At 39.7% G+C, this 25,347-nt stretch overlaps 2 protein-coding genes across 2 annotated transcripts in view; one reads left to right on the plus strand and one right to left on the minus strand.

The window, feature by feature from the left end:
• Positions 1-702: 702 nt before the first annotated feature.
• slc6a19b (solute carrier family 6 member 19b) lies at positions 703-5,637 on the minus strand. Its single transcript, XM_027287145.1, has 12 exons — positions 5,439-5,637; positions 4,439-4,579; positions 4,225-4,362; positions 3,960-4,141; positions 3,757-3,871; positions 3,455-3,563; positions 3,242-3,370; positions 2,966-3,122; positions 2,683-2,887; positions 2,441-2,600; positions 1,165-1,327; positions 703-1,052 (listed from the first exon to the last, which is right to left on the minus strand). The coding sequence occupies exons 1-12, from the start codon at positions 5,635-5,637 to the stop codon at positions 891-893; spliced, it is 1,860 nt and encodes a 619-aa protein (XP_027142946.1). The 3' UTR covers positions 703-890.
• Positions 5,638-7,075: 1,438 nt separating this feature from the next.
• The window catches only part of fhod3b (formin homology 2 domain containing 3b), an 84,041-nt gene continuing 65,769 nt past the window's right edge, over positions 7,076-25,347 (plus strand). The window contains exons 1-3 of the mRNA XM_027287163.1: positions 7,076-7,684; positions 14,715-14,821; positions 21,270-21,334. Coding sequence (XP_027142964.1) covers positions 7,520-7,684; positions 14,715-14,821; positions 21,270-21,334 — 337 coding nt within the window. The 5' untranslated portion in view covers positions 7,076-7,519. The remainder of the gene's footprint in view (positions 7,685-14,714; positions 14,822-21,269; positions 21,335-25,347) is intronic.

The raw sequence follows: 25,347 nt of genomic DNA on the forward strand, positions 1-25,347 counted from the left end.
CAGGCAAATACAGAAACTAAGGGACTGAATATAACAATTTGCAGCTGATTTAACCAAAATTTAATTCACTTCTCAAACACCCCACACCGTTAATATATCACAATAGTGACCCCAGCTGGACAAATAGGTGTACCTCATGTGATGGCTCAAAGTCAGTTTTCTTCTGGGGCAGCACCTCCTCCCATTCTGAAGACCTTTATTGTTCAATCACATGACATGGTAGACACTCGCTGTAAAAACATACTTAACTCCACTAATGGATCAACCCACGATGAAGCCCTGGTACAGAAATCTACTATGGGCTTATATTAAGATTCAGAGAGAGAGCATTTCTATTCAACTGGACTTCAAGGATAATAATGCTGAGGACATTGCAAGGGCCCATCACTTCAGTTCAGATATGGTGCAAACCATATTACTGAAAGCAAACAGATAATGGCCACAATATCATGAACAAATGAAAATGACACATGGATTGTGCAACATGCTAGCAGCCTTTCTTCTTCATTCTTCTTCTTCACACCTTCACACAGAAAACTGCGTCAATACTTGACAAATTAATTAAATCAAGAGTAAGCCCATAAGCTCCTTTGGTGGAATCTTTGAATAAACAGAAAACAGACCAACCTTACAGAAAAGACGAAATGTTTCGTAACTGTGTCTTTTTAATTTGGTAACTTTTGTGTTGTGTTACCTGATTCACTGCTAAGAAGCGATAGCTTTACATGCTGTCACATGTGGCTGGAGAAACAGGTATGGTTTCTTCCTATTTTTAAATCATACTGATTAAACCCTGATAGCAATCATTTAAATGTTCCTGAAAAAGAAAAAGAAAAAAAAGGAGTTTTCCTGGAATATTAAGCTGGAAAAATTCAGGTCTTATTGTAAAACTACTGAATTTGATAGCTATGTGGCGTATCCCTCTTCTTTGTTGTTAAACACTTCCATACAGCAATTGCAGGTACAGCAATACTGGGTATCCCAGCCAATATAAAAATGATCACATAGACCCAGACAGGATATGACTTTTCCTCCAGTGTTGGGAATTTCTCCTGCAAGGACAGAGAGAAAATGCTAAACATATTTACAATGTAGTTTTTGGTACATGACAGTAAGTTGATCCATAATTATACTGAGATCATCTCAAAATAAGTTCAAATTTACCGATTCAGGATCCCAGACTTTGTAAAAGACCTCTTCAGAAACTTCAGTGATGATGTAAAAGACCAAGATGGACAACATAATCAGTGGACTGATGACCCTCCATGAGGCCTGCCAGAAGAAGTTTGGTTTGTGTCCAATCATGAACTTAATATCATCATTGAACCTAGGAGGAAACAGTAAACAGTAAACAAGCTTCCACCAAGGTGGTGCAACAACAAGGAGGCATGGTCACTTAATTGTCTAAATCAATGCTTATGTCCAAATGTCCACGTTTGCTTTGGGACAATGTTGTATAATCCACTTTGGCAAGGTGGGTGGTAGAATTTGCTTTAGTTTGGTAAGGAACTAGAATAATAATAGTGAGGAAGTATTAAACTGTCATTTGTTTGCAAGTTAGTAGCTTTGTCTGCTAACTTCGGTAATGTAAGTGCTACAGTTCAGGCTTTGTTTGGTTCTGTTGGTGTAGCTTGATTTCCTCTCTGTGTGCTTGAGGCAACTTGGTTGATTTTGTTGTACAGGAACCTTTTGGTGTACTTTACTACTTTAGTTTAGTACTTATGTATACATGTGTATATGTATAGTTCCAAGTTTTATGTACATTTGGTGGCTGGAATTTTGTGAAGTTGGAATATTGTGTTTGCATTGTCTTGCTGCAGTCACTCTGCATCACTTTCTTTTGGTTTGCACCTTCAGCACCTCGACAGCACATTCACTATACATTCATGCACTGCTGTCATTGCTGACATTGCCGATTTGCACGCTCCATTTTTCATTTGTGTTAACCTAAGTTTAATAAATTACTCCTAAAGTATACCCTTTATGTGGACCTTGTCTTGGCCAGTTTATGACAAATAGCCAAATGGAGGCTGGAGAAGTTTAGAATACAAGGGAAGAATATAAGTATAAATTTGCAGCAGAAAAAATTTATTGGCTGGGGCGGTGTTTAGCTCAGTTGCTAGAGCAGCTGCCCCATGTGCGAAGGCTATGTCCTTGCTGCGGAAACCCAAGATTCGAATCTGACCTGTGGCTCTTTCCTGCATGTCATTCCCTGTCTCTCGCTCCCCAAATTCCTGTCACTCTTCAGCTGTATCTATAAATAATAAAGCTTGAAAAGGCCAAAAAATTAATCTTAGAAAAATGTATTGGCTACATTAACACTTTTACCACTTTACCTTGGTGTCAGACACCCTTGTCTTTGGTCGGATCGGACTAAAAGCAGACTACAAATTTCTAAAAACAGGGTTAAAAAACAACTGAATTTGTATTTTAATATCACCTGTCTATCCCATATATATACACCACTGAGACCATCTCGCAGAATGCAACAACCAGCAGAGGGATGGATCCTCCATAGGTGTCAAAGAGTGAAAGCCAATAGTTTCCAGAACCTTGAAGAAATATCAGACCCACTAGACAGCAGAGCATGCATGTTACACCTGAAGGAGAGCAAAGAATTGATCAAATATAGAGTAGAAAATCCTTATTGATATAAAATGAGAGAATAGATGTGGGAGTTACCAGTGGTGACCTCTTTTGGCCACGTCTTAGGAAAAACTTTGAGGTCTTGCAGTGGTACGAGAACTCCCTCAATGTTACCAAACATAGAGGACAGGCCAAGACAGAAGAGCATTATGAAGAAAAGAACAGCCCACAACGGTGAGAGGGGCATCTTGGTGATAGCCTCCGTAAACACAATGAAGGCTAAACCAGTTCCTTCAGCTCCCTAGGACAAACACAGCACAGCATGGTCACAATCAATTAAATAAAAATAGTCATCTTATACAGACCTGCTGAGTCTTACCTCACTGAGAAAAGTATTTAAGTCGCAGGTCTTTAGATCCAGCTCTTGAATAATGTCAGGGTGTGTTTCATTAAGACGTTGAACAACTTGATCGTAGTTGCTGTCAGTGATGTCGCCCTCAGGAAGCTCAAACATATTTAGTAATGTTATGATGTTTCTAAAATGCAAAGCAATTTGTTGCATTAATAAAGTTATCACATTCATTGTATTGTTGAAAAAGAAAAATATGAGCTGCTAAAATGTATAATTTAGTTATTCAAGAAAGACTTGGTGTACCCAGAAATACAGTTGTCAAATCTCTCTGTTGCTCTGAATCCAATAATGCTGTAAATGACAGTCGCAGCATAGACAGCGGTGATACCATTGATGATAGAGATGATCACTGCATCCTGTTCACAGTTGTTACTAAAGGGAAAATTACATTTTTATTTTTATGTCCATTACAGTGCAAATACCTGTAACTTCAAATGACAGAATTACAAAACTTACTGCACTGAGTTGTAGCTGGAGAAGGAAATAAGACCACCAAAAGCCAAAGAGAAGGAATAGAAAACTTGAGCACCCGCATCGAGCCATGTTGATGGATTTGCCAGCTCCGCTAACTGGAAGAATTAGTAAAGTAAATGATTATGACGTCAATTCAGAATGGTGGAGAATAGATACAAATTTTAAACAAAATAAATCCTCACCAGAAATACATAGAATAAAACAGATTAGAATAATTGGGCATTTAATGCATTTTGATTTGATTAAGAGCAGTGTGATTCCTAAATTAAATTAAAAAAGTAAACTTACATCTGGCGTGAAGAGAAACTTGACTCCATTTAAAGAGCCCTTCAGGGTCAATCCTCTGATCAGAAATATTGTCAGCACCACATAGGGAAGGGTTGAAGTCAAATACACAGCCTCAAGAAAATAAAGCATTTACTTAATTATTGTTCAGCTAAATTAAATTGTTATAAATCTTAGAACTGTGGTAAGCAATGTGCTGTACCTTCCCAGTGGTCTCAATACCACGAATGACGCAGACATAGAGCACAGACCATGCACAAACATGACACAACAGTATCCACCACTGCAGACCACCATCCTCCTCTATAGTTGGAGTTACATTTAGGGTCTTCCTGTACCAGAAATAATCCACAGGGGAGCTCCTCTCACACTCCGGGACAATGCCTGACAGAATTTAACAACAGTGTGTCTTACTAATCAAAAACAAGAATTTCATTTTCCAAGTACAGCACCAGTTGAGGCACTACCTGTTAAATTGGCATTCATGGGACATTGACTCCAAGGCAGGTGCTCTTGAAATGAATTGAAGAGGTACCACAGAATCCAGGCAACAATGGTGTTGTAGTAGAGACTGACCGTCAGAGATACACACATGGATGCAATGCCTGCAAGTGAATGTTTTAAAGTGATTTCTTTGAACGCACTTTCCCACTAGAAAACATCATGTGACACATGTCTTACCAACGCCTGTCAAATAAGGATGGACAGAAGACCACACTCCCAAACTGCCACGTCTTAAACGTTGACCAATGGCAAACTCAAGATGCAGAAGAGGGATTCCTTCAAGAACCAGCAGGATCAAAAATGGTATCATAAATGCACCTGGAGAAAAACAAAAAAACAAAACAAAGTATAGTATAATGGTGAAAATGAAACAGGTAATCTTCTATACTATTAACTCCACCCTAGGCTGCTAATATTGTTTTATTACAGTGAGACCAAAAGACTATACTCAGTGGAAAATGTAAATAAATTCCAATGTCTCGATGTTAATCATTTATGATGCACATGATTGCATGCATTCAAGCCTTTACAGTAAGCACTTTACAAGGATTTCCTGCCAGAGGATATAAAACCTCTTATCTGTAAAGATCAATTACAAGTCCATACTGCTGAACGTGATTTAAGCTGCTTCCTATATGTATTTTTAACAGATTTTATGAGGAAATAGTGGTTACTGGTGGTGATATTGGTCATTAACATGTTGGAGAGTAATCAGATTTATACACAGAGGACAGAGTCTACTCAGTATTACCCAGTGATCCAAAACTAACACACACTTCAGTTCAGTTCAGTTCAGTCATTTCATGTCTCTCTTGGGGAAAATGGAGACAAGCTTGCGAACAAAATCACAGCAAACTATTTATTCATAACAAGTATATCAAGTAAAACGGCTATACAGCACGTGTCTAATGGCTTAAGGAATAAAATCAAAATTGTTTGCTTTGTGAACAGGCAATCTAAAACACATTCCTAATGGCAGTAGCAGGCACACAAATACTTTTGAGACGTTCTAAATTTTGTAATTGAAATGTGAATATAGTTGTGTGGGAGTATACTTAATGCTCCCGTACCTTGGATTGTATGTAATTAGATATCACTTCTGTCTCTTCAGCCCACAGCATTATTGTAAATAGTTTAATATAGAAAAAGTGCAGTAAACCATAAAAGTATCACTTGCCTCCTCCATGACTCTGACACAGATAGGGGAACCTCCAGACAGTTCCCAGTCCCACACAAAACCCCACACAGGTCAGCATGTACTGGGCCTTGTTGTCCCATTTTGGTCTTCCTCCAGCCTCTTCCTCCTCCAATTTGTCCAGCTGCTGATGGGACAATATCCTGTCCTCCAGGCCTGGGTTGGGAAGTTTTAACTTCATGATCAGACACTGTAGTATTGCAGTGATCCAATGGTGCAAAGCACGGATGTAATTTGTGGCTTACACTGTGAGATCCTACATTATGTTCTGACCTCTGTAATAGATTGACCAGGCTGCTCTGTCAGAGAGCATCAGCTAGAGGAGTACAGTGTCTCGTGCTCGTTAACCACACACAAAGGTTAACCAGAAACAAAGATAACACTTATGTAATTGTTTTTGGAGGCAAGGAGAACAATTAAAAGTCAATCAGTAATGTTAAAAACCCCCAAAGCAAAGGGCCTGCTAAAATACTTAATTGCATTTAAATGTATTGATTATTAAATTGAAACCTCTCGTTCTTGCCTTCATTACAGTGTCTTATCTGACGGGGAAGGGTCTTGAAGAGAAGTCACTGTTTTACTGAGGTTTATTGGAGAAAAATGACTCTTTTTATGATTTATTACTTAGTAACATCTGAAAGAGGAACATAAACGACATGAAGATCTACATGTTCCTATGTTACAGTGAATGTTACAGTGTGAAGTTTAGGCCTCTATACTTTTATTATCATTTTAGCAATATACCAAAAGTATAATTTTATTATAATGGTAAAATAGCACTGAAATATCTAAAACAATATCTTGATTACCCTCTGTGCAGAGACAGGAGACTCATTCTGTGACAGTTGATATTTGGATAGGACATTCGACACTTACCTTGCACTGACTAATTCACTGACCAAAATTGCACAATGTACATTTTTTCACACATTACTGTACAGAGTGTTTGTATATTTTTTGTATATCTCTTACATGGATAGAACAATATGTTCTTCCATCCCTTAAACTTCAATTATATTTATACTCATTTAAAATCAAACAATTTTTGTATCAAGTATCAGTTTATCAAGTATGGAATCACGAGTCCTGATATTAAGGTATGAGATAAATGATTTTCCACAAAATATGTATCAATAATACATTTTTGGGTATAATGAAAGATATTTTGTGCCCGTTTATCTGATTCCATATTATACATAATTGAAAACACAGTATACAGCTATGTACTGAGCTGTAATGATATATTAACTTATGCCACTTTCATTACAGGGTTTTATAGGAAAAATGTTTATTCACATGTATTCATTCACAAAAGGGTTAAATATTATAAATATAGTATAAATAAACACTCTCTTAACACATATTAGATGCCTCACATGAGGAGACAGGCTATAGGTCTAGTTTTTGACAAATACATAAATAAACTAAACAAAACAAAGATCCGCTTCCAACTACATGATGGCGTGTTATTTACCAGTTATTAATTATATAACGTGTCAAATCATCCATCTGTCTCGCTGCAAAGTGTTTGTCATCGTTGCATCACCAGCTTCGGGTGCAGAGCATTTTGTGTACTTCTCATACTCGCCACTTGAGGCCGCCATTACGCCTGTAATATGAGCTGCGTCGGCCGGCTGAGTTCTGGCTGCAGCGTCCCCTGGTACTGGCAGAGTTTATGCTTGAGGAGGGAGCCTCTTCCCATCGCTCTCACAGACCAGGCGCTAAGTGCAGCAGTCCAGTCCGCAGTCTGCCACAGCACCACAAAACCCCGCAATGCCCTTGGATACTGACGCCACTCTCATTTCCACACCGCTCTGACTAACCGTATCTCTCAACGGGGTACATTGGATCTTTACTTCTGGACTGTTGTGTGTACACTCTCCTGAGTCCTCTGCGCAGCCTGAAGCGAATGGAGAAGGTCCAAGGATAACAGAGGGTGCAGGATTTTGCTACTGCAGAAGACCTGCCGGTAGTTCGCTGCCCGGGGGGCTGTCTGTCTGTCAGAGGCTGTGGTGTCGCATCCACTATTTCCATTATCTAAAATCGCCTTGCATGGATACATCATGGCTACGTTTGTATGCAGGGTACAGTTCTTAGATGACACTGATCCATTTAACAGCACCAATTTCCCCGAACCTACCAGACCACCTCTATACACTTTCAGGGAAGATATTCCTCTGAACAATCAGATTGCTGGAATCCATAGGCTTCTCAAAGCCCCACAGAAGGTACGCAGTATACTTTTTTTTAAGTCTATTGATGGATGTTTTTGTTCATGTTTCTTTAAATGAGCTTAGTGAAAAATTAATACCCACACCTAAATTAATAATTAGCCTGAACACGTTGACGGGGTTACTACCAAACAAACCTAATGGACCAGTGATTGAGGCAATGACTTGAGGCAGTTTGCTGATCTGTGATGCTGATTGAGCATCACCATGCGTTCAAACAGTCACTGCATGCACAGTGTCAATGAGGCAGGCCTTTCATTTGATATTATGGAATATTTGATGGCTTTTGGTGATATTGGAGTGGAGCAGACAACCAATATTTGGATGAGGGGAGGCAGGCATCTGTTAATGTTTACCTCAACCACAACAGTAATCCCCCTCTGTTTAACCTACTTCTCTTACTGTTATCTAGACTTAGGGAGATTATTCAAAATTTGGATGGTTTTGTGACAGTTATTTTGTTTAAGAGAAAAGAAACAAACAAATAAGGAAACAGACAACTCATATGTGGTGTACTCAATATATTAATGGTGATTGTGTGACTTTGCTAAACAATTTAACCTTCAGTAGGGTCCATCTTGTCTTAACTATGAAGGAAACTATGACAAAAATGAAACTTTGTATTTGTGGTATCATGAATGGGCAGGTTTGAAGGCCATGTAGGAAACCACTTGTGCTATTGTAACTACACAGCCCCAATTAGAGTAGGTGGGGTCAAATGCCCAGTTGGTCAGTTGTTGAGGGATAGAAGAGGGTAATTCCCTCCTGGATTGCCCTAAATCTGGGGATTTGAAGTTGCAGCCATCTGATCTTAAACCAACTTCTGAATCCATGTGTGTCTAAAAATACATCATCATTTTGCACTTTGATATCATACCTTTTTGGGGATATTCTGTTATTTCCTTAGTAAAACCCAGAGTGCATTTAGCTCTATCTCTACATTGTTGTGTTTGGTCAGCCGCATCGCGTCTGTCTTCATTTATTCTTAACTGTTTGAGGAGGTGAAACAGTACACATTGTTTTGGTTGCAAAAGACTGCTTTCCCAAAATCCACAACTGCACAGCCAGTTTTAAGCAACTCAAAATAACCAAATGTTCCCTCTTTGGGATGGTGTAATTGCCCTGTTTAAGTTCACCAAAGAAAGCCAGTGACAAATAATGTAAATCTGAAGCTCATTTTGAAGTTTTTTCTTTTCTTTCTTTGGGAAATGTCTTTGTTTCTGCCTTCTGATTAGACTGTGTATACTCAAACACATTTTCAAAAAGCCTCATCTACTGACCTTTAAATTTAAAAGCAGAGAGGCCATAGCATCTGAGGTTGAGTGTTTTATTGAACATTCATCTCAGTCCGGTTTGGGAAGTCGCGTAAATAGAAAGTTAATTAGGGTCTTTCTTCATTCTGTCAGATCAATGGTACTCCATCTTGTTTGAGTAGAGCTGGTAAGATAAGTCATGGAAGCCTCAGGATGCTGTGGATCACCACAAGCCTGGCTCTCATTCTGCAGCCCACTCTGTCTGACCAGCAGGATGGGATGGGAACACTTTCCAATGTTTGAGAGTGAAGCGGGAAGCGGGCAGAATTAAAAACACAAACAAAGAGCTGATGTACTTTTCACAGTCGACTGGTTTTAGTTTAGCAGTAGGCCAACTGCACCGCAAAGTAGACAGAGAAGGGTGTACCAGTGGTAAGCTCTGCAGCGCCTGGTTTGTGAGACTTTGTCACAATTCGTGGTTAACAGTCACTTCAAGGAGCATCCATTGTGCTTACCTAATGACAGTCAGGTGGGTGACAAGACTGTGTTCTGTGATTCACACCCTCAAACATTTGAATAAAAGACATGGTGTGACCCTGCAGATGCCTTTGACAACAGACCTGTTGTCTTTGAGCTCCGTCGCTATGGTGCAGGTCAGTCTGGTATAAATAGAACACTGCTAACACATGGTGCAGAGGGAGTCAAAACAGCTTGCATATGCTGTCTCTGGGCTGTTCCTGTCAATTTCAGTCCACAGTCTCAAGAGGGGAGATCTGTACATGTGTGTGGTTGTTGTTTATATGTGTGTGTGGGACTGGGATGGCACCTTGGCTATGCTGCTGTACAGAGTCAAACCTCAATTAAGAGAACATTTTGTGAGGTTTAAACATCAAAGGCCATTATGACTAGGGTTTAAGTTTTTATAGCTACAGGGATTGAAACCATAAATGCTTGTTGTGTAGCAACAACAACTTTGTCAGGACAGCAGACACACTTTAAAGTTGGAAAATGCTATGTCACCATGTACGATAATGCAGTATGTAATGTTTTGTGTTTGCAGTAGCACTGAATTTTCCTGAAGGGTAAAGAGGACTTCTTTGTAATAATAAAGGATCTTTGTAATACAGAATTTGTGTTTAAAGGTCCAGTATGTAAGATGTAAGCCATGTTGAACTGGCATATTTCAACAGTAGCCCAGAATGGACAAATTAACCACTGGCTCTATTGGCTCTATAGTGAAACAAGAGGGTTACAATCTATAACTACACCTCTAGATGCTGCAAAATCCTACACGCTGGTCCTTTGAGACACCAACATACACCCATACTGTGTACAGCTGTAGCATCCCATCTATAAACAAGCTTTTCTGTTTCTTCTGTGAATGGAAAATATGACTGGTCATTACCTGACTCAGCCTTCTGATTCTCATGAATAATGCATTGTCCTTGTCAGATGACGAAGTCTGCATGGTGTTCAAAATCTGCTGAAGTTATTCCAAGTCTGCTGGTAATGTCAACACAATTCAATAGATCAATAGTCCTTCACATGCTTTCTTCTGTGTCAGTGTGTTTTGTAGTTTGTGGCCTGGTGGCCTTGAGGCCTGGCATCAGATTGCAAAGCAGAATTCAAGGGAGGGAAAATGTGGCTAAGTCTTGGAGAATGGACTCTCACTTTACCAATTTCAATTTCTGGGCCGGTTGTTTTCCTGCATTTTTTTCCTAAGAAATTACAGAGTCCCATAATGAGAAGTTATGTTAAATGCTGTAAAATACAGGTTCCTCCTTCAGGCCTCTCAAAGCTCCTTTGAATTCTTTTACACATTGTTATGCAGAGTTGAGGTTTTGCCGGTTTCTACATTTTGAAAGGTTGTCTCAGCAGAGGGCTCCTCTTAGAAGAATGCAACATCCGTGGACAGACTCATCCTCTGCATGCCTGACAGAAATTTGAGATTACTGTTGTGGTTTCTCGTTCATGCATCAAGTGTGTTTTAATGTGTTTTAAATCACTTTCTCTTCGGGGAAAGACCACAAATACCATCCTCACCTTTATCAAACAAACTTTAAGCCTTTAAAGTGGCTTGCTATAATTCCTATTGTCTGATTTAGAGTACTATGCAGACAAAAATGTGTAAGACTGGCTAACAGAGGATTAGGATTTGCACAACACTAGTAGACAGTAATGTTATTATTAGGCTATTCAGTCTGAAATGTGCAACTTCCACACAGTATATGCTATCTCATTCCAGATGTCTTTCCCCTGTGGAATACAAAGAAATCTGGAGTGAGATAGCAGTTTTTAATTGGAAATTGCATGGTGTTTATTTTTAGTCCTTTCTGGCTTTACTGCCTCCCTGGTCAGTGGACCACAGTATGGTGGTTGAAGGGAGAGGCCAGACCTCAGTGTGTGAGCAGAGCACTTGTGGTTGCTTCTCTGGACTTGGCCATTGCAGGGCCACTGTGGGTTCAAGTCCTGGGCGGGGGACAGCTAAGGAAGTCTTTGCTGCTGATAATCTGGTAGCACTGTTCCTGGATTAAGGGCCATTTATGAACATTAACCCGGAATAGTTATACACGGCAAGTACCTTTAAACAGTAATCCAAGTTGATTATATAATGAGAACCTAAAGTGACACTGGTTAGAGGATGGATGTGAGGATATGCGGATGAGTAAATTGATGCACAGATTAATGGCAGACTTGCATAGTTCACTTAGACTTCTCTGCTTTTTTTTTCTTCACTTTTTGGTCTGTAAGTCAAAACCTTGTGTGGGGAAATGCATTTCTTGGTCCCACAGTTAGCTAATTACTGGTTACTGCTGCAAATTCAGCCCAATGTTTTGTCTATTTCAGGTTGTGATACAGCGCATAAAGAAAGAGAACAAACTTTTTTTTGCCTTTTTATCCAATCCACAAACTTCAACAGCACTTAAAGTATACTTTAAAGAACTACATGTAAAACTAAATGTAAAAAAAAGAGCAACAAATTAAAAAATAAATTTAATTTTCATTTGGAAATTGGCAGCTTTTTTATTTTTGCAAAATATCTTGTGGTATATTTAGATTTTCTGCTTGTAGAGGCAGCAACACCATTTTAAGAAACTGAAAAAAGTAGCTAGAGAGTATAAGCAGTGATGGAGAACAAACTATGAATGAAAAGAATGATGACTAGGAAACTCCTTTTCCTTCTTTAAATTAAATTGGTTCCATTGATTTATTAAATTGACAAGATACCTCTGCCAGGTGAAGTACAGTACACATTACTCATTAACACACAAAGATATAACCAAATGAAAACAGGCCATAAACAAGCAAGTGAAAAATGAGTTAAATAATGAATGTATTCATAAACATTTAGGACATTGTGGATAACGTAGACATTAGAGAGACTCCTGGTGGTTAACAACAGACATGTTTTGGTTTACCTCAGTATCTCACACATTATGTAGAACCCAACCACTGGTCAGCATATATGATTTAGTGTGTTTTCTCCTTCATGCTACATTTCATAATACTGTCACACCCATTATTTTTTAAAGGCATGTCACTCCATTGGCATAAAAATAGCAGCCCTAACTTCGGCCCCTATTCCATGATTTCCTGTCTGTCCAGAATCTGTCCTGTAATCTGGAGAAGCACTTCTTCCCTCCAGTATAGCTTTTTTTTTGGTCCTCAGTCTCAGTTTGATTTAGTGTAAGAACATCAACAACAACCTAACTTGTCACTTGTCACTTGTCACTTTCTTAGCAACAATAGGACAGAATAGAATTAAAGTTTCCGGTGCATCTGCCTTCGTGTGTTCTGGTGTCCAAAATGAAGATGTTCAACCCTATAATCTCATCAACTATTCTATTACCAATAAGTTTTTGGGTTACCATGCATGGAAAGCAAACAAGATAGCTCAGAGTCAGGGAGAAGGTTGGAGAAAAAGTGAGAGTTATCCTAACCAACCACATGTTTTGTTTCAGTTCTCAAATATGACACTGAGTGCTGTAATGAAGTAATACAGAGTGGCCCAACAGATCAAAGCCATCAGAGCCGTAATGTCTTTTCCAGCCTTTTTCCTTCACGTTCAATTAAGTTACTGTCATATGTGGGAGGAAATTGAACCGCATCAGACCTGGCAATAACCGGTCTGATTTAAAAACCACATGGTTTTACATGTTACATACATGTTTACATGCATTGCTCTCTTTATAAGAGAAAATAAAAGAATGTAGGATGCTTATTTTGGATGTGTAAATTGTGATTTGTGCAATGTATCATGGCATTTAATACTTTATAAAGAACTTAATGTGGGATGACAAGAGAAGACAAATGTTTTCAGTGTGTTTGTGGACTGTACAGTATGTTGTTTTAGACACCCTGACTGTTGATGGAGCAGGGCAGTGCCATTCTCTCCACTTAAGTCATATGTTTGCCCTCCTGTAGTGGTATTTGTTTTCCTGTCGTCTGCCTCACATCTGGAGCCGCTGTCCTGTGGAGCTGACAGGCTCTGAATATAAATAGGTTAATATCTCCAATTTGGAGGTCATCCAGAAAAGTGAATAGACACCCTCATTCCTCATCTCCTTGACCACAGTCAGCTGATGACAACCATTCAAGACCAGACAAATCAAACCTCCTCTGTGTGATGATAGTTTATCAGACAGGGAGAACAGAGACATAAGAGGCACCAGACTGCCAAACTGCTCCAAATCTGCATGACCTCTCCCCAACCTTGCCCTGCTTGTCATTGTACAGCGCTGACAGGAGCTGATAAAATAACTTTCTATGGACCACTGCAGACTAGACATAAACTTCAAATGCACCGTGCATTCGTTGATTGACCTATACAAAGAACAAAGTTATGTTTTTTTTTTTTAAACTTTGTTTTAACAAAGTTATGTTTTGTATATAGTTTTCCCACACAACAGACACAAGCAGTATTGCTGTTATAAGTTGTGATTTAAAGAGGAAAAGTCCACATTGTGATTAATATGTATGTGGTTGTAATCTTATGTTTTGCTTTCACCAATTTTGCTATCATACATGATCATGGTTGATATAAGGTACTGAGTCTCCAAAGTTTGCAGCCTGTTCAGCTAGTCTTCTGATCAGAGTGGTACAAAGACTGCTTAAAAGAAATGCATGTTACATCTGGGTCTGAAAAGTGAAGTCAATGCAGGATTGCCTTGAACCTGCATTCTTTCTAATGGCCAACAGGGAGTGACTCCACTGGTTGCAAAATGAATGCTGTTAAATCTATGAGAAAATTACCCTACTTCTTACTTAACTTAGTACCTCAGTATACATGTACTGGTCATTTATAGCAATGAATCTATGGTCTAAATCACTAGTTTAAACTCTTTTTTCATACAGCATAATGTTCATTTTGTAAATGATGGCCCCATTTAGAGAAAATAGATGATAAAGCAGGCTTTTAGGGCATGACTACCATGTGATTGACAAGTTGCTACAACCGTGACCTGTCAATCAAGATAGAGGCATAGCAATGCATATCCATGGTAGCTCCATCGTCATGTTGGTATATGGTCACTTCTGGTTCCAAAAAAGATGGCGACGACCAAAAATGTGTGACGTCCTGGTGGTTTCATCCACTTCTTTTCATCTATGGTTTGGATCAGTATTCAGTATATATCGTGACTTTGGTTTCCAGAGTCAAGTGGCCATAAACATTTAATACTTACTTAATGTTTAGTGTTCTTTACATGTGTAAAGTGTAATTGATCTTGAGTGGATTGAAGACAAATCAATGTTTGTGTCTTCTTCCTGTCTAGCCTGATGACTGTGCTCTTCAGCTGTCCCACAATGGAAGCTACCTGGACTTGGAGTCCACCTTGGCAGAGCAGAGAGATGAACTGGAGGGATTTCAAGAGGAAGGAGGGTAAGATAACAATCACCTCTGTCTCTCTCTAAGCTTTTCCTTCACTTTCACCAAACTTCGAAAAGTAAACGATTGCACATACACAACATGCTGACATGAAAAACATTTCACATTTCTGCACTAAAGTTAAAAATTGAAATACATTTAGGCACCTCTATAAAAAGTTGGTCATATATTCTTTTCTTCAAAAGGTGGAGCTGGGATTTGTGCCAGAGCAGCTCAGATTTAAAACACAAGGGGGACTGGCACTGCCTAGCAGGTTGATAATGTACATTACTTGCCAGGCTTTAATTGTCCAGGAGTAGATGGTTTACGTTGTTGTGGTCAGATTAGCTGTTATGAACCAGAAATAAAAATGTCTTATTCAAGTGTAACTGACTTTTTGATTAAAACAATCTGGCCTTTGAAAACACTCCAAATATTTCTCTACTTTAACAGTCAGACACAGTCATACAATGTGATTACTGTTTTTCAAGAGACACATAAAAATGCAGGTGCGATAAGAGGGAAAAGATATCATATTTAAATCCTTGGTCCTGAGGATAGGTATTAATATCCTGCTTGCCTAATTTGATTCTATTATAGTGATTTGAATCATAATGATACCCATTTCATTCCAGGATGAATTAGTAAAATAATCCTTTCTCCCAGCCTCAGCTGATTAAGCTCTCCTGCTCAAAAGCTGCTTTCAGGTGGTGGTTGGGTCTGTTGAAGAGCTGAGGGGACAGGGCTGTACCCCATCTAAGGGACTCTCAGTTTCACAAGTCTCTCTGCACTTCAGGATTCTGGAGGAAAAAGTTTAAATTGAATAACAGTATCATTAGCCGTGAAACAATCACTCATTATCTCAACAATCTCATTGGCTCGGGATATGACATTCTGTTAGCTGATCAGTTTGTGGAACCTATTACTCAATTGTATCGTGTGAAATTCAGCTCTTGATGTATTTGATCAGTTCTGTAGTGGTATTAGTGCCTTTTTTTGTAACAGACTAAATGTGTCAGAGTTTCCATGGCGTTCATCCATTCATGTCCCTTAAAATACCTGGCCGAGTGGCAGTGGTGATGTCATCTAAACCACTTATGAGGTGTAGACACGTCTCATGAGTAATCACCCTCATCTCTATTGAATGTTACCTCAGTGCTCTCATTAGAAGTGGCCAAACTACAATTGTACACCCATCACCATGCAACCCACAGCTTCTAATTTAGCTGTTTTGTTTCCCTGTAATACGTAGTTCAATGAGGCTTTGTCTTGACATAACTCCTAAACCTGGATGAAGAAGAGGTTTAAATTTGTGTTAGTCTCATTTCTGTTTCATATGCATTCTTTGGCTAGTTACTTTATTGATTCCATATGTTTTTTCATGTACTGTGGAGTATGTTGATATATCATTCAGTGTGCCGCCCACTTTAGATGATTACAAACCAAAGGTTGGCATGAGAGTTCCTGGTCGGCTGGACCACAAACATGTATGGATTTATTTGTCTAACTTGGAATTCATAAGCTGCTCTCTGGCTTGGTGTTTCTATTGGACGTTGAGAGTGCTGTCCTTTTCCAGTTCCATCTGAAATTGTTAGGAGCTTATGGGAGGCTATTGAGAGCTGTGAGGTTAAAGTGGTCCACTTCTTCTCTTGTCAAAGGCCGAGCCTGCCAGGCCCCGTGTGTTGCCAGCTGGCATAGGCTGGTATGGATGTGTGTCATTAAACCCACACAGTGTTGTCTGAGGAGGCTGGGGGTGAAGGCGGTTAGCCAATTATTTTGTAAAAATAAGGCAGTTATGCTTACTGGCTTTTTATGGTGCTGATGTGCCCATGATTACATCCCCCACTGCTCAGTGCTGTTGATTTGATGATTATTGAGCTAATAAAAGGTCTGATGAGGTACCTTTACTTGTTCCATTTTATTTTTTGTTTTTTGCACTCTTTTTACTGCATAAGATCTGTCAACAGCTATATTCAACTCCAGAACCTACTGAAAATAATTTGGCCATTTCCCATTTTTATTTCTAAATTTTACAAGTTGATGTCAAAGTAACAAGACTGCACCAACTCCAGCTAACAAGCAAACTTTCATTATTTTTGCTTTAAGCCAGGCCACCTACTTTTGGAAAAAGACTATATTCCTACGCTGCCTAAGTTCCTGAACTCCCCTGATCATTGGCCATTGAATCCATCTGTAATTGATATTAATGACAGGTTACATTCCTGAGGCGCCTGTGTCATACCTAGTGTCTTTACAAACAGATTAAAGTATGATCCTCTGACAGAGTGCGGCAGAGCCAGGAGATATCCATGTCATGGGAGCTTAAGGGCCATAATCACTTCCACACCGTGTTTGAAGCTCAGCTATAGGAGATTGTGACTCATAAATCCCCTGTCCCATCTCTAATACAGTCTCACTTCAAGTTATAAACTGACCATATAGCCCAGACATGTGCTTAGACATATCTGCACAGTTTTAGGTAGTCAGTGTGTCATTTAGGTCTGTAGCTGTGATAGATTGATTGACCCTGTGCACACAATTTCCTGCATTTGTAACCCTGAGCCTTGAGATGGAGTATGGGCGGCATAGTTAGGATCAGATGGCCTGACATGTGCTTACAGTCATTTATAGCCTTTGAATATTTTTGTGGATTACATGGATTGAAGAGAGCGAGTCTGTTGTAGCGTTTCTGGGGAACTTGGGTCTGATTTTTGTTGGAAAAATGCTGTATTGAACTCATGTGTGGAGTTATGTGTGTGCTGGGCTTGGTGTTGTTTCTTTCCTCAAATATGTGACTTTGACTGGCAGATGATTAGTAAAGTTGTAAGTCCTCAAGGACATATTCCCTCGCCTGTCTTTAGAAGATAACATTAAGTGCTGTTATTGACTCCATAATTGATTCAGCATGTGAAATGTGTTGCTGAGATACAGCACATGAGAAGACACTTTTTAGCATTTCACTGCCCTGGTACATACTGTATGAAGCACATCCGAAAGCCAACTATTTTATGCTGAATATGCCTTTCTTGGTTTTATTGAGTGTTCTTGATGTGTTTGACAACCAGTTAGAAGTGAAGCATTTTAAAATCCAACAAAATCCAACTGTTCTTGCTCCGTAGGCCTCAGATATTCAGACTTTCTCATCATATCCTTTCATCTCTCTTAGGACAGCTCTGCTTTCATTATTTTCATTTTTTTTCTGACCCACTTGGACATTGTTTCGTAGACGCTCACAAGCACACAAAATTTTCATTTGAGGAGAAAAAGCGCAGTTGAAAAGAACCAGAGGGATTGTCAAACACAGTACGGCTCAAACTTCAAGGAGGGAAATAAAACACCAGTTGTCCCTTCTGTGTTTGCAGAGCAGTTTATGGGTATTATTAACAGAATAGAACAGCTTGGTGATTGTTCGGTGTGTGGTTGTCTGTGTGCGACCTGGTCAATGGTTAGTGAGGCAGCCCCTCTGAGCGCCCTGTAGATAGTTTCATAGCCTGACTCTCCAGCTTCCTTACCCCCCTTGGCTCACTCAGGCACTGCGGTTTCACTATGTAGACATTGATTCAAGAGTCTCTCTAGCAGCGGTGTTCACCAAGAAGTGCTGAGTCAGTAGACGTCTGTGGGTCCTTCTTGTGGGCGTTAATTGGTCTTCGAGGAGAAGCACTGGCTTTACTGTATCCCAAGTATGCATGTTCACTTTCTGTGGGTACACATTTTGTGTTGTTTTATAAACAGCGCCAGTAATGCTCCCGTAGATAAAGCCAAAGAGCATGGAGTTGGCAGTCATCCTATGGTCCAGTGGCTGCTGCTCTGGGTATTAGGATTAAGACCGAGCTTTGAGAGGGTGTTGTACAACAGACCAGTGATGGGAGAATGGAGACGAATAGAGAAGGTGATGATGTGGGGTATCTAATTGGCAGCGATAGCTGTTACATTCCCACAGCTGCATTCAGTTGTGTTAAAGTGATGATGATCAGATTTATTCTATTGAATAAAAGATTTATAGCACATCACTACTTCTCATGTGCAGAATGAATAAAATGGACACATGTTTCCATTTAAGCGTTTATAAAGCCATCTAATTTTAAAGAATTGCTTTTGGTAATGGTCAGGAAGTAAAACGCAAGTAAGAAGTAATTGTTTTGGGTAATGGTCAAGTTTATTCATTTCATGGTTATTCAAATGGTAGCAACAAAGGTATTTCAGAAGCATGATGTTGCATATGATGAATCAGATTTAATAGGAGCTTGGCTTGAGTTGATTATACAGTACCACTACTGGAAGAAACCAGAACATTCTGGCAGAGAAGAGCATCTGACCAAAAGAGGACCAGAGAATTCAGTAGGTATTATATCCCAACATGTAGCCAATTTGTTATTTGGCCGACGTTCTTATAAGTCATAATTATTTCTGCAACTTTGGACTCCACCTTATGCAGGCCTGCAACACTGTCTGCTGTGAGAGTGTCCACAATTTTTATGTTTAATTGGTGAGTGGAGTCAGGGTGGGGGGGGACATAAGTGAAAACCTCACTTATATTCCATGCACGTTTGTTTAATTTGATAATGAGCATGTTGGCCTGTGTAGCCTCAGGTCTTGGTTAAGCACAGGGATACTGTTGCAGCCAAGCAGAGAGAAAGCAGACGTTCGTGACAAAACGGATCTGGTTACCCATTCGCCTCAACAGCATTGCAGAGGATTAAGTTCCTGTTTGCCGTCTCATCTCACCAGTTAAGGTCCATGTTGACAGATGTTGCTCCTGTGTCGCCTCTGCTTGTTGCTGGATATTATATTTGATAAACAGTGAGCATATACAGACTTCCCCTGCCATGTAATCTGCTTGTGTGCATGTCAGTGCAGTCTCCCACTGACTGGTTGAGGCAGGAAAGATATGAGTATGTCTGTCTGTCTGGATGTGTGCAGCAGTTATGCAGTAATGGTGCTTGCTGGTGGGATGGTGAGGCAGCAGTATGATCTGCCTTCTGTGCTGACGGACCTTTTCTCTCTCTGTCAGACTCATTGCTGCCTGATTGTCACTAACAGCAGCGGTCTGTTGCTGGCACTGCGCCAGTCTGAACAATCACACAGCCTTTGTGCAAGCAGCATAAAAGCCCATTTGTCAGAGAGACGAATTAGGAGGGGGGTTGTTGAGCAACTCTACCTGCTGTGCTCTTGTCTACAGTGTGTCTACTGGGTTAGTTTGTGTGCATCTTTAGCCAGTCGGGAGGTTAAAGGCGCAATCCGTGATCCAGAAATGGGTGGCCCCCACTACCGAAATTTAAAACACGGCATTGGAATGTGCTCTCTCTGTCAGAACAATTGTGACGATGCAACAACTAGATCTGAGTTTGTTTTTTTTTGTTGTTCTTCTAATGTTGTTACAGGTTTGTTACATTTTAGATGCAAGTGCAGGCGGAAATGTTTATTTATGCTGAAAAACACTTTAAGTATAGGGTGATATATTATTTATTTTTCTTATCATCTTCTCAACAGTCTTTCTTATCACTCCAATCCCATTACCAAGTACTGATTGTGCTATCCATTATTGTTCAAAAAAGATTACAAACACAACATTGAGCCATACTGTTGCACTATACACATTGGTTAGAACTACAGTTGCCAACTGTTTAAGGAAATTAGTGAGCCTTTTAAAGATTTACATCTTTAGTATTAACGTCTGAGCTTATGGCCAACTGCTACACACTGGGTAAGGACTAACCTAGACTTAGTTTGAGTCTTTTTTTAATGGGATTTGTTGCCACTAGGAGAAGAAAAATATAGAATAATGCCAGACTTATCCTTTAGAAAGGCAAATTTGACATCATACTTTGCACACAAATTAGAGAGAGGGCCTCTAAGTAGCAAAATTATCCTTTGTATGACTACAAACTACACCGCTCTCACATTTTCTTTCACAAATGAATAGAATTGGGGTGCATTGTTGTCGTCTTTGTTTTGGATTGTCATTCAGACATTGTAAGCAGTTGACAGGATGGTGATAGGGTCTTGGCATATCTCCATTAACACAGGGGGCGGAGCTGACCTCTGAGCCGCTCCCATCCTTCACTTTTACATTTGGAGACCTTTCCCCTGTTCTGTTCCCTGACCTGTTCCCTGTTGTGTTCAAACTGCAAATATTGAAAGGCTTGGAAAAGACTGAGCGGTATAATATCTTGAATAAGAATTTATCTTGAAGATGATTTTGCAGCTTTGCACAGTAGCTGTGCGGGTATATTTTCTTGTTAGCACTTGCCTGAAAATGGCATTTGATGGCTGCCTTAGATTCAGACAGACATTCTGTTTCTTTATCTTGATATAGTTGTGTGTGTAACACCCTGTGCACACACACGAAAACACGCACACACACACACAGACACACACACACACACACACACACACACACAGAAATTTAAATAATCACACATACCTTAATGTTCAAGTAACATTTCTCGTTGTTTCTTCACAGGAGAGGAAAGAAACACAGCATCATTCTTCGAACACAGCTATCTGTCAGAGTTCATGCCTGCATTGGTGAGTAATAAACTGTACTGCAGTCTTGTTCATTTGTCACATCTCACTTTATAATGGTCAATTTGTCTCTCTCAGTCTATATGAGCAGTAAGGTATGAGCTTTAATTACCTCTATTACCCATGGATTATTTTATTAAGGCCCTCGTTGTGCTTGCACAGTGGCAGTTTTGGGAAACGTCCTAGAATCTTAATTTGAGTGAGAAATGATAGAATTTCAGCAGCACTGTGAAAAACAGAGCACTGGCACAAAGCAGAGACTGAAAACATTTTATGTTTTTGGACTTACTGTGTTCTGTCACTTTGTTTTATTGGGCCTCCTGGTGTCTTTGAGTAATGTGAGGGAACTAGCACAAAGAACTGAGTGAAAACATATGCAAACATGCGTGCACATGGTATGCGTGCAAACACACACATACACACTGTTCTTATCTGAGTCTGGTTTTTAATTAAACGGAGGATGCTTAATGCCTAAGCTTTTATTAACTACATTGAAGATTTTGGCTTCAATTCCTGTCCTAAGATTACTTTTCCTACATCTTTCTTGCAAGATGTAACTGATAAATAGGTGTTAATTGTTTTGCTACCTTGTGTAATGCATATATAATGTGAGGAATAAATACACAGGCCCTTGTAAAGGAAGTTTTCTAATGACTTGTATTGTTTGGTAGCAAAAAAGCACTGTGGTTGTCAGCAGCAGAACGTGGAGGAGCACACATTCTCACACAGAGACACACAGTGCCTCCTCGACAGGCTTTCAAGTGTAAAAATAACCCAATGCCTGGAAAAGCGATTAGGCTGTAAATTGTCAGAATTTGGTCGTTTTTTCTCTAATGCAGTAGAAGTAAACCAAAGGCCCAGACATTTTTCATTTGAATGAAGTCACTATGATCTGAAAACTATTTCTGATAGTCATCTCTGGTTATTTATTTGACCTGCTGGTGCATGACATGTAATACAAAGGTTTGGAAACTCCATCTTTTACCGAGTTGTTCTGTCATGACAGCTCATTAAACTATTGGTGAGACACAAGCCAGTTTTTGCTTGTTCTTGATGAGGTCTAGTTTGCACATGTTGATTACAAAAAGGATTTACCTTTGATGCGCTTGACACTATAATTATGTAACTGATACAGTAAATCATATATTTGAAGGCTTTTCAAACGTCGCTAAATTCGTATTATTAATCATATCATTGGGAGATTCTCCTTGATTCTGTAACTCTGGATTCATCTGGATAACATGTTGAACATGGCTGTATTAGTGAATATTTGGCTGAACCTCATCCACACACTACACTGAACCCGCTTTACCTTATTCTCTCTTCCTGCTGTTGCTTGGCTTAGCTTAGTGGAGCCTGGGTAGTGGCAGACAGACTTGCCGCTCTTCTCTAAGTGGATGATGACCCTCTTTTTCTCTAAGTTGACAGCCACCTGTTGCCCTTCTCTAGTCTTCTTCAGTGACTGCCCGCGTGGCTAGCTGATTTATTTCCTCAGGGCGAGTTGGTCACTGTTACTGCAACTTGTCCAGACATTTGAGCCTAATTTTATCTGACTAGAGGGCTTACCTCGTAGCCCCACGAGTGCAGAATTACTGCGTGATTTTCTTGCTCCACACAGGAGATAATTCGTTAGTCTTTCAAAGACAAACGGCATGGTGTTATTTAGGCTGCCCACTAGGGATTGAGTATTTCTCTGCTGTCAGTTCATAAAGAGCAAAATGTCCCCAAAGTTGAGCACCCTTATTGTCAGTGTGGGCTTTTTTTTGCAGACTGTTTTGTCTCTCTATAATGAGTTTTTTTTTTTTTTTTTGCAATGAAAAAAAAGCTGCACTGCACTGGAGAATATCCAGCACAAAATGTACAGACGCATCAGAGTAGCTTTAGTGCTGTGATCTCAGGCTTGAACTAATAGCACCGCTTTGTGTTGTTGTTTAAGTCAAAGGATTCTGGTATCAAACATCATCTTATATAAGGAAAACATCCTTACATAAGATTGGGGGCTACATTAGCACACCCACGTAGTCATATATTTTGTTTATGCCACATGCCCACCTCCATGAGCATGAGTGATGAGTTGGTTACAGTCATGTATGTAATCTGTGTCATTTAGCACTTATTGTGGAAAACCCACTGCATGTAGTCTACATTTTAACTACGAAGTCCATAATTTTGTTTATGCTGTCTGTTTTTTTTTTTTTAGGTTTCTCCAAATGTACACATCACAGGCCCAGCTTTCAGTGTGTGTTTTATGTGTGCGTCAGTGTGTCATGAACCACAGCAAGACTTAATCCAGGCTTCCCTAATCATAGTCATTAGCGCTCACATATGGTTCTGCATAGGCTGGGCGGAAATCTATGCATCGGAGTGGTTTGGAGGAAGGAAAGTGCTCACCCAAAGAGCTAATGGTTTATGAAACTGCTTTTTACCGATCCACCTCTGGCACAGTGATTTGTTGTAATCACGTAGTGAAACAGTACTGGCTCTTTGTTTACTAAAAGCCACCACACAAAGGTTTATCTTTGGGTGTTCTGGGTGTAGCCTTATTAGTGTGACCTGTTTAATATCCGCTACCCTTTGCTACAAATTAAGCACTAATGACTCTACTAGACACTTTTGTCTAGAGTGGCTTCCAGGAGGGGCTGTCCATAATAGATGACAGATGTGATGACTATTGATATAACAGTGGATATTTTACTGTATGCATGTTATACACTATTACTTAATGTGTGAGAGAACTTTTGAATTGATGGACTTTTGCCATTAGATAACCAGTAGCTGTGATATTCTGTTGATATTTGTTTGACCTGCACGACAGCCTGGGATTTAGAAACAACAAACTCAATTTGTCCCTCTCTGCGTGTCAGCCTTCAGCCACAGCCTGTTTAAATTGTCAGTCTGTTATTGTTGTCGGTGGACTAGATGTGGTAGCGAGGGCCTGATTAAAGCAGTCTTGTGCTTATTTTAGTGTTGTCTATGAGTACAGCAGGTCTTCTGTGTCATTTTGTTCCCAAGACTGACCGACTTGCCGTGATGTGATGGTATGGAGAATTGGAAGACGTGAAGAGAGACAGAGAGAGGCCGCAGAATGTTTAAGGGGGGATGCGAAGTTAAGAATTAACAAATGTCACATATGTTTTGTAATCATCAGCAGCTCTCGCAAAGTAAGGGCTCCAAACAAGCTTCTCTTGAGTTCATACAGATGTACAATCAGAAGCTGCTCCCCTGGCAATTAATGACATTTAAATGCGGGGCTAACATTTGATGTGGTAAATCTATCAACTGTAATAAAGAAAATTAGCTTTGATCCCCAGAAAATCATCTTGAACTCACATTCATACTCTCACTAATCATTTTTCATGGAGCCAGCTGTATCAATCACACATCATTAGATGTGGGTGGTACGATCTTTTTGTTTATAGCAAGTAGCTATTATTCACAAATGTAAAAAAAAAATCATACATTTGAAGGCTGAAATGCGTTCCCCTTTTAAGAGCAGGTTCATCTGTCAACACATTGATCCAGGCTGAGGAGTGACAGCTGTAGAGGTGACACATTCTTAGTGGATTATCTGCCCTGTGTTTTACAACCTTTTATAATCCGGGCTCGGCGCATGAATCATTGTGACCGCTGTTGACTTGCGTTTCTTTTTCAGCGCTATAATTTTGTCAAATTAGTAGTTTTGATCATCAAGTTGACAACTGGAAACTCTGTGGTTGTCAAGATGGAAGACGATGTGCTGTAAATTCTCTACGATTATCCCTCTGCGAGCCATGTTGGAAGATGAGTTCCTGGCAGCTTACACGGGACAGTTGCATGGAAATATACTATACTTAAGTGTTTGTTTATTTAATTATTGTATTATCATGTGTGTGTCTACTATATTTATGGGTGTGTATGTGTATCTGTGTGCGTGTTAGTGTATGTGGGATGTCAGCACAAAGACTTAAGACGATAAGATCACCTGCGGGTGTCTGTCTTTTCCACACGCCCTGCCAGACCTGCACTAAGCCATCTGC

The sequence above is a fragment of the Larimichthys crocea genome, chromosome XIII (genome assembly GCF_000972845.2).
Source record: "Larimichthys crocea isolate SSNF chromosome XIII, L_crocea_2.0, whole genome shotgun sequence".
Taxonomy (NCBI): Eukaryota; Metazoa; Chordata; class Actinopteri; family Sciaenidae; genus Larimichthys; species Larimichthys crocea.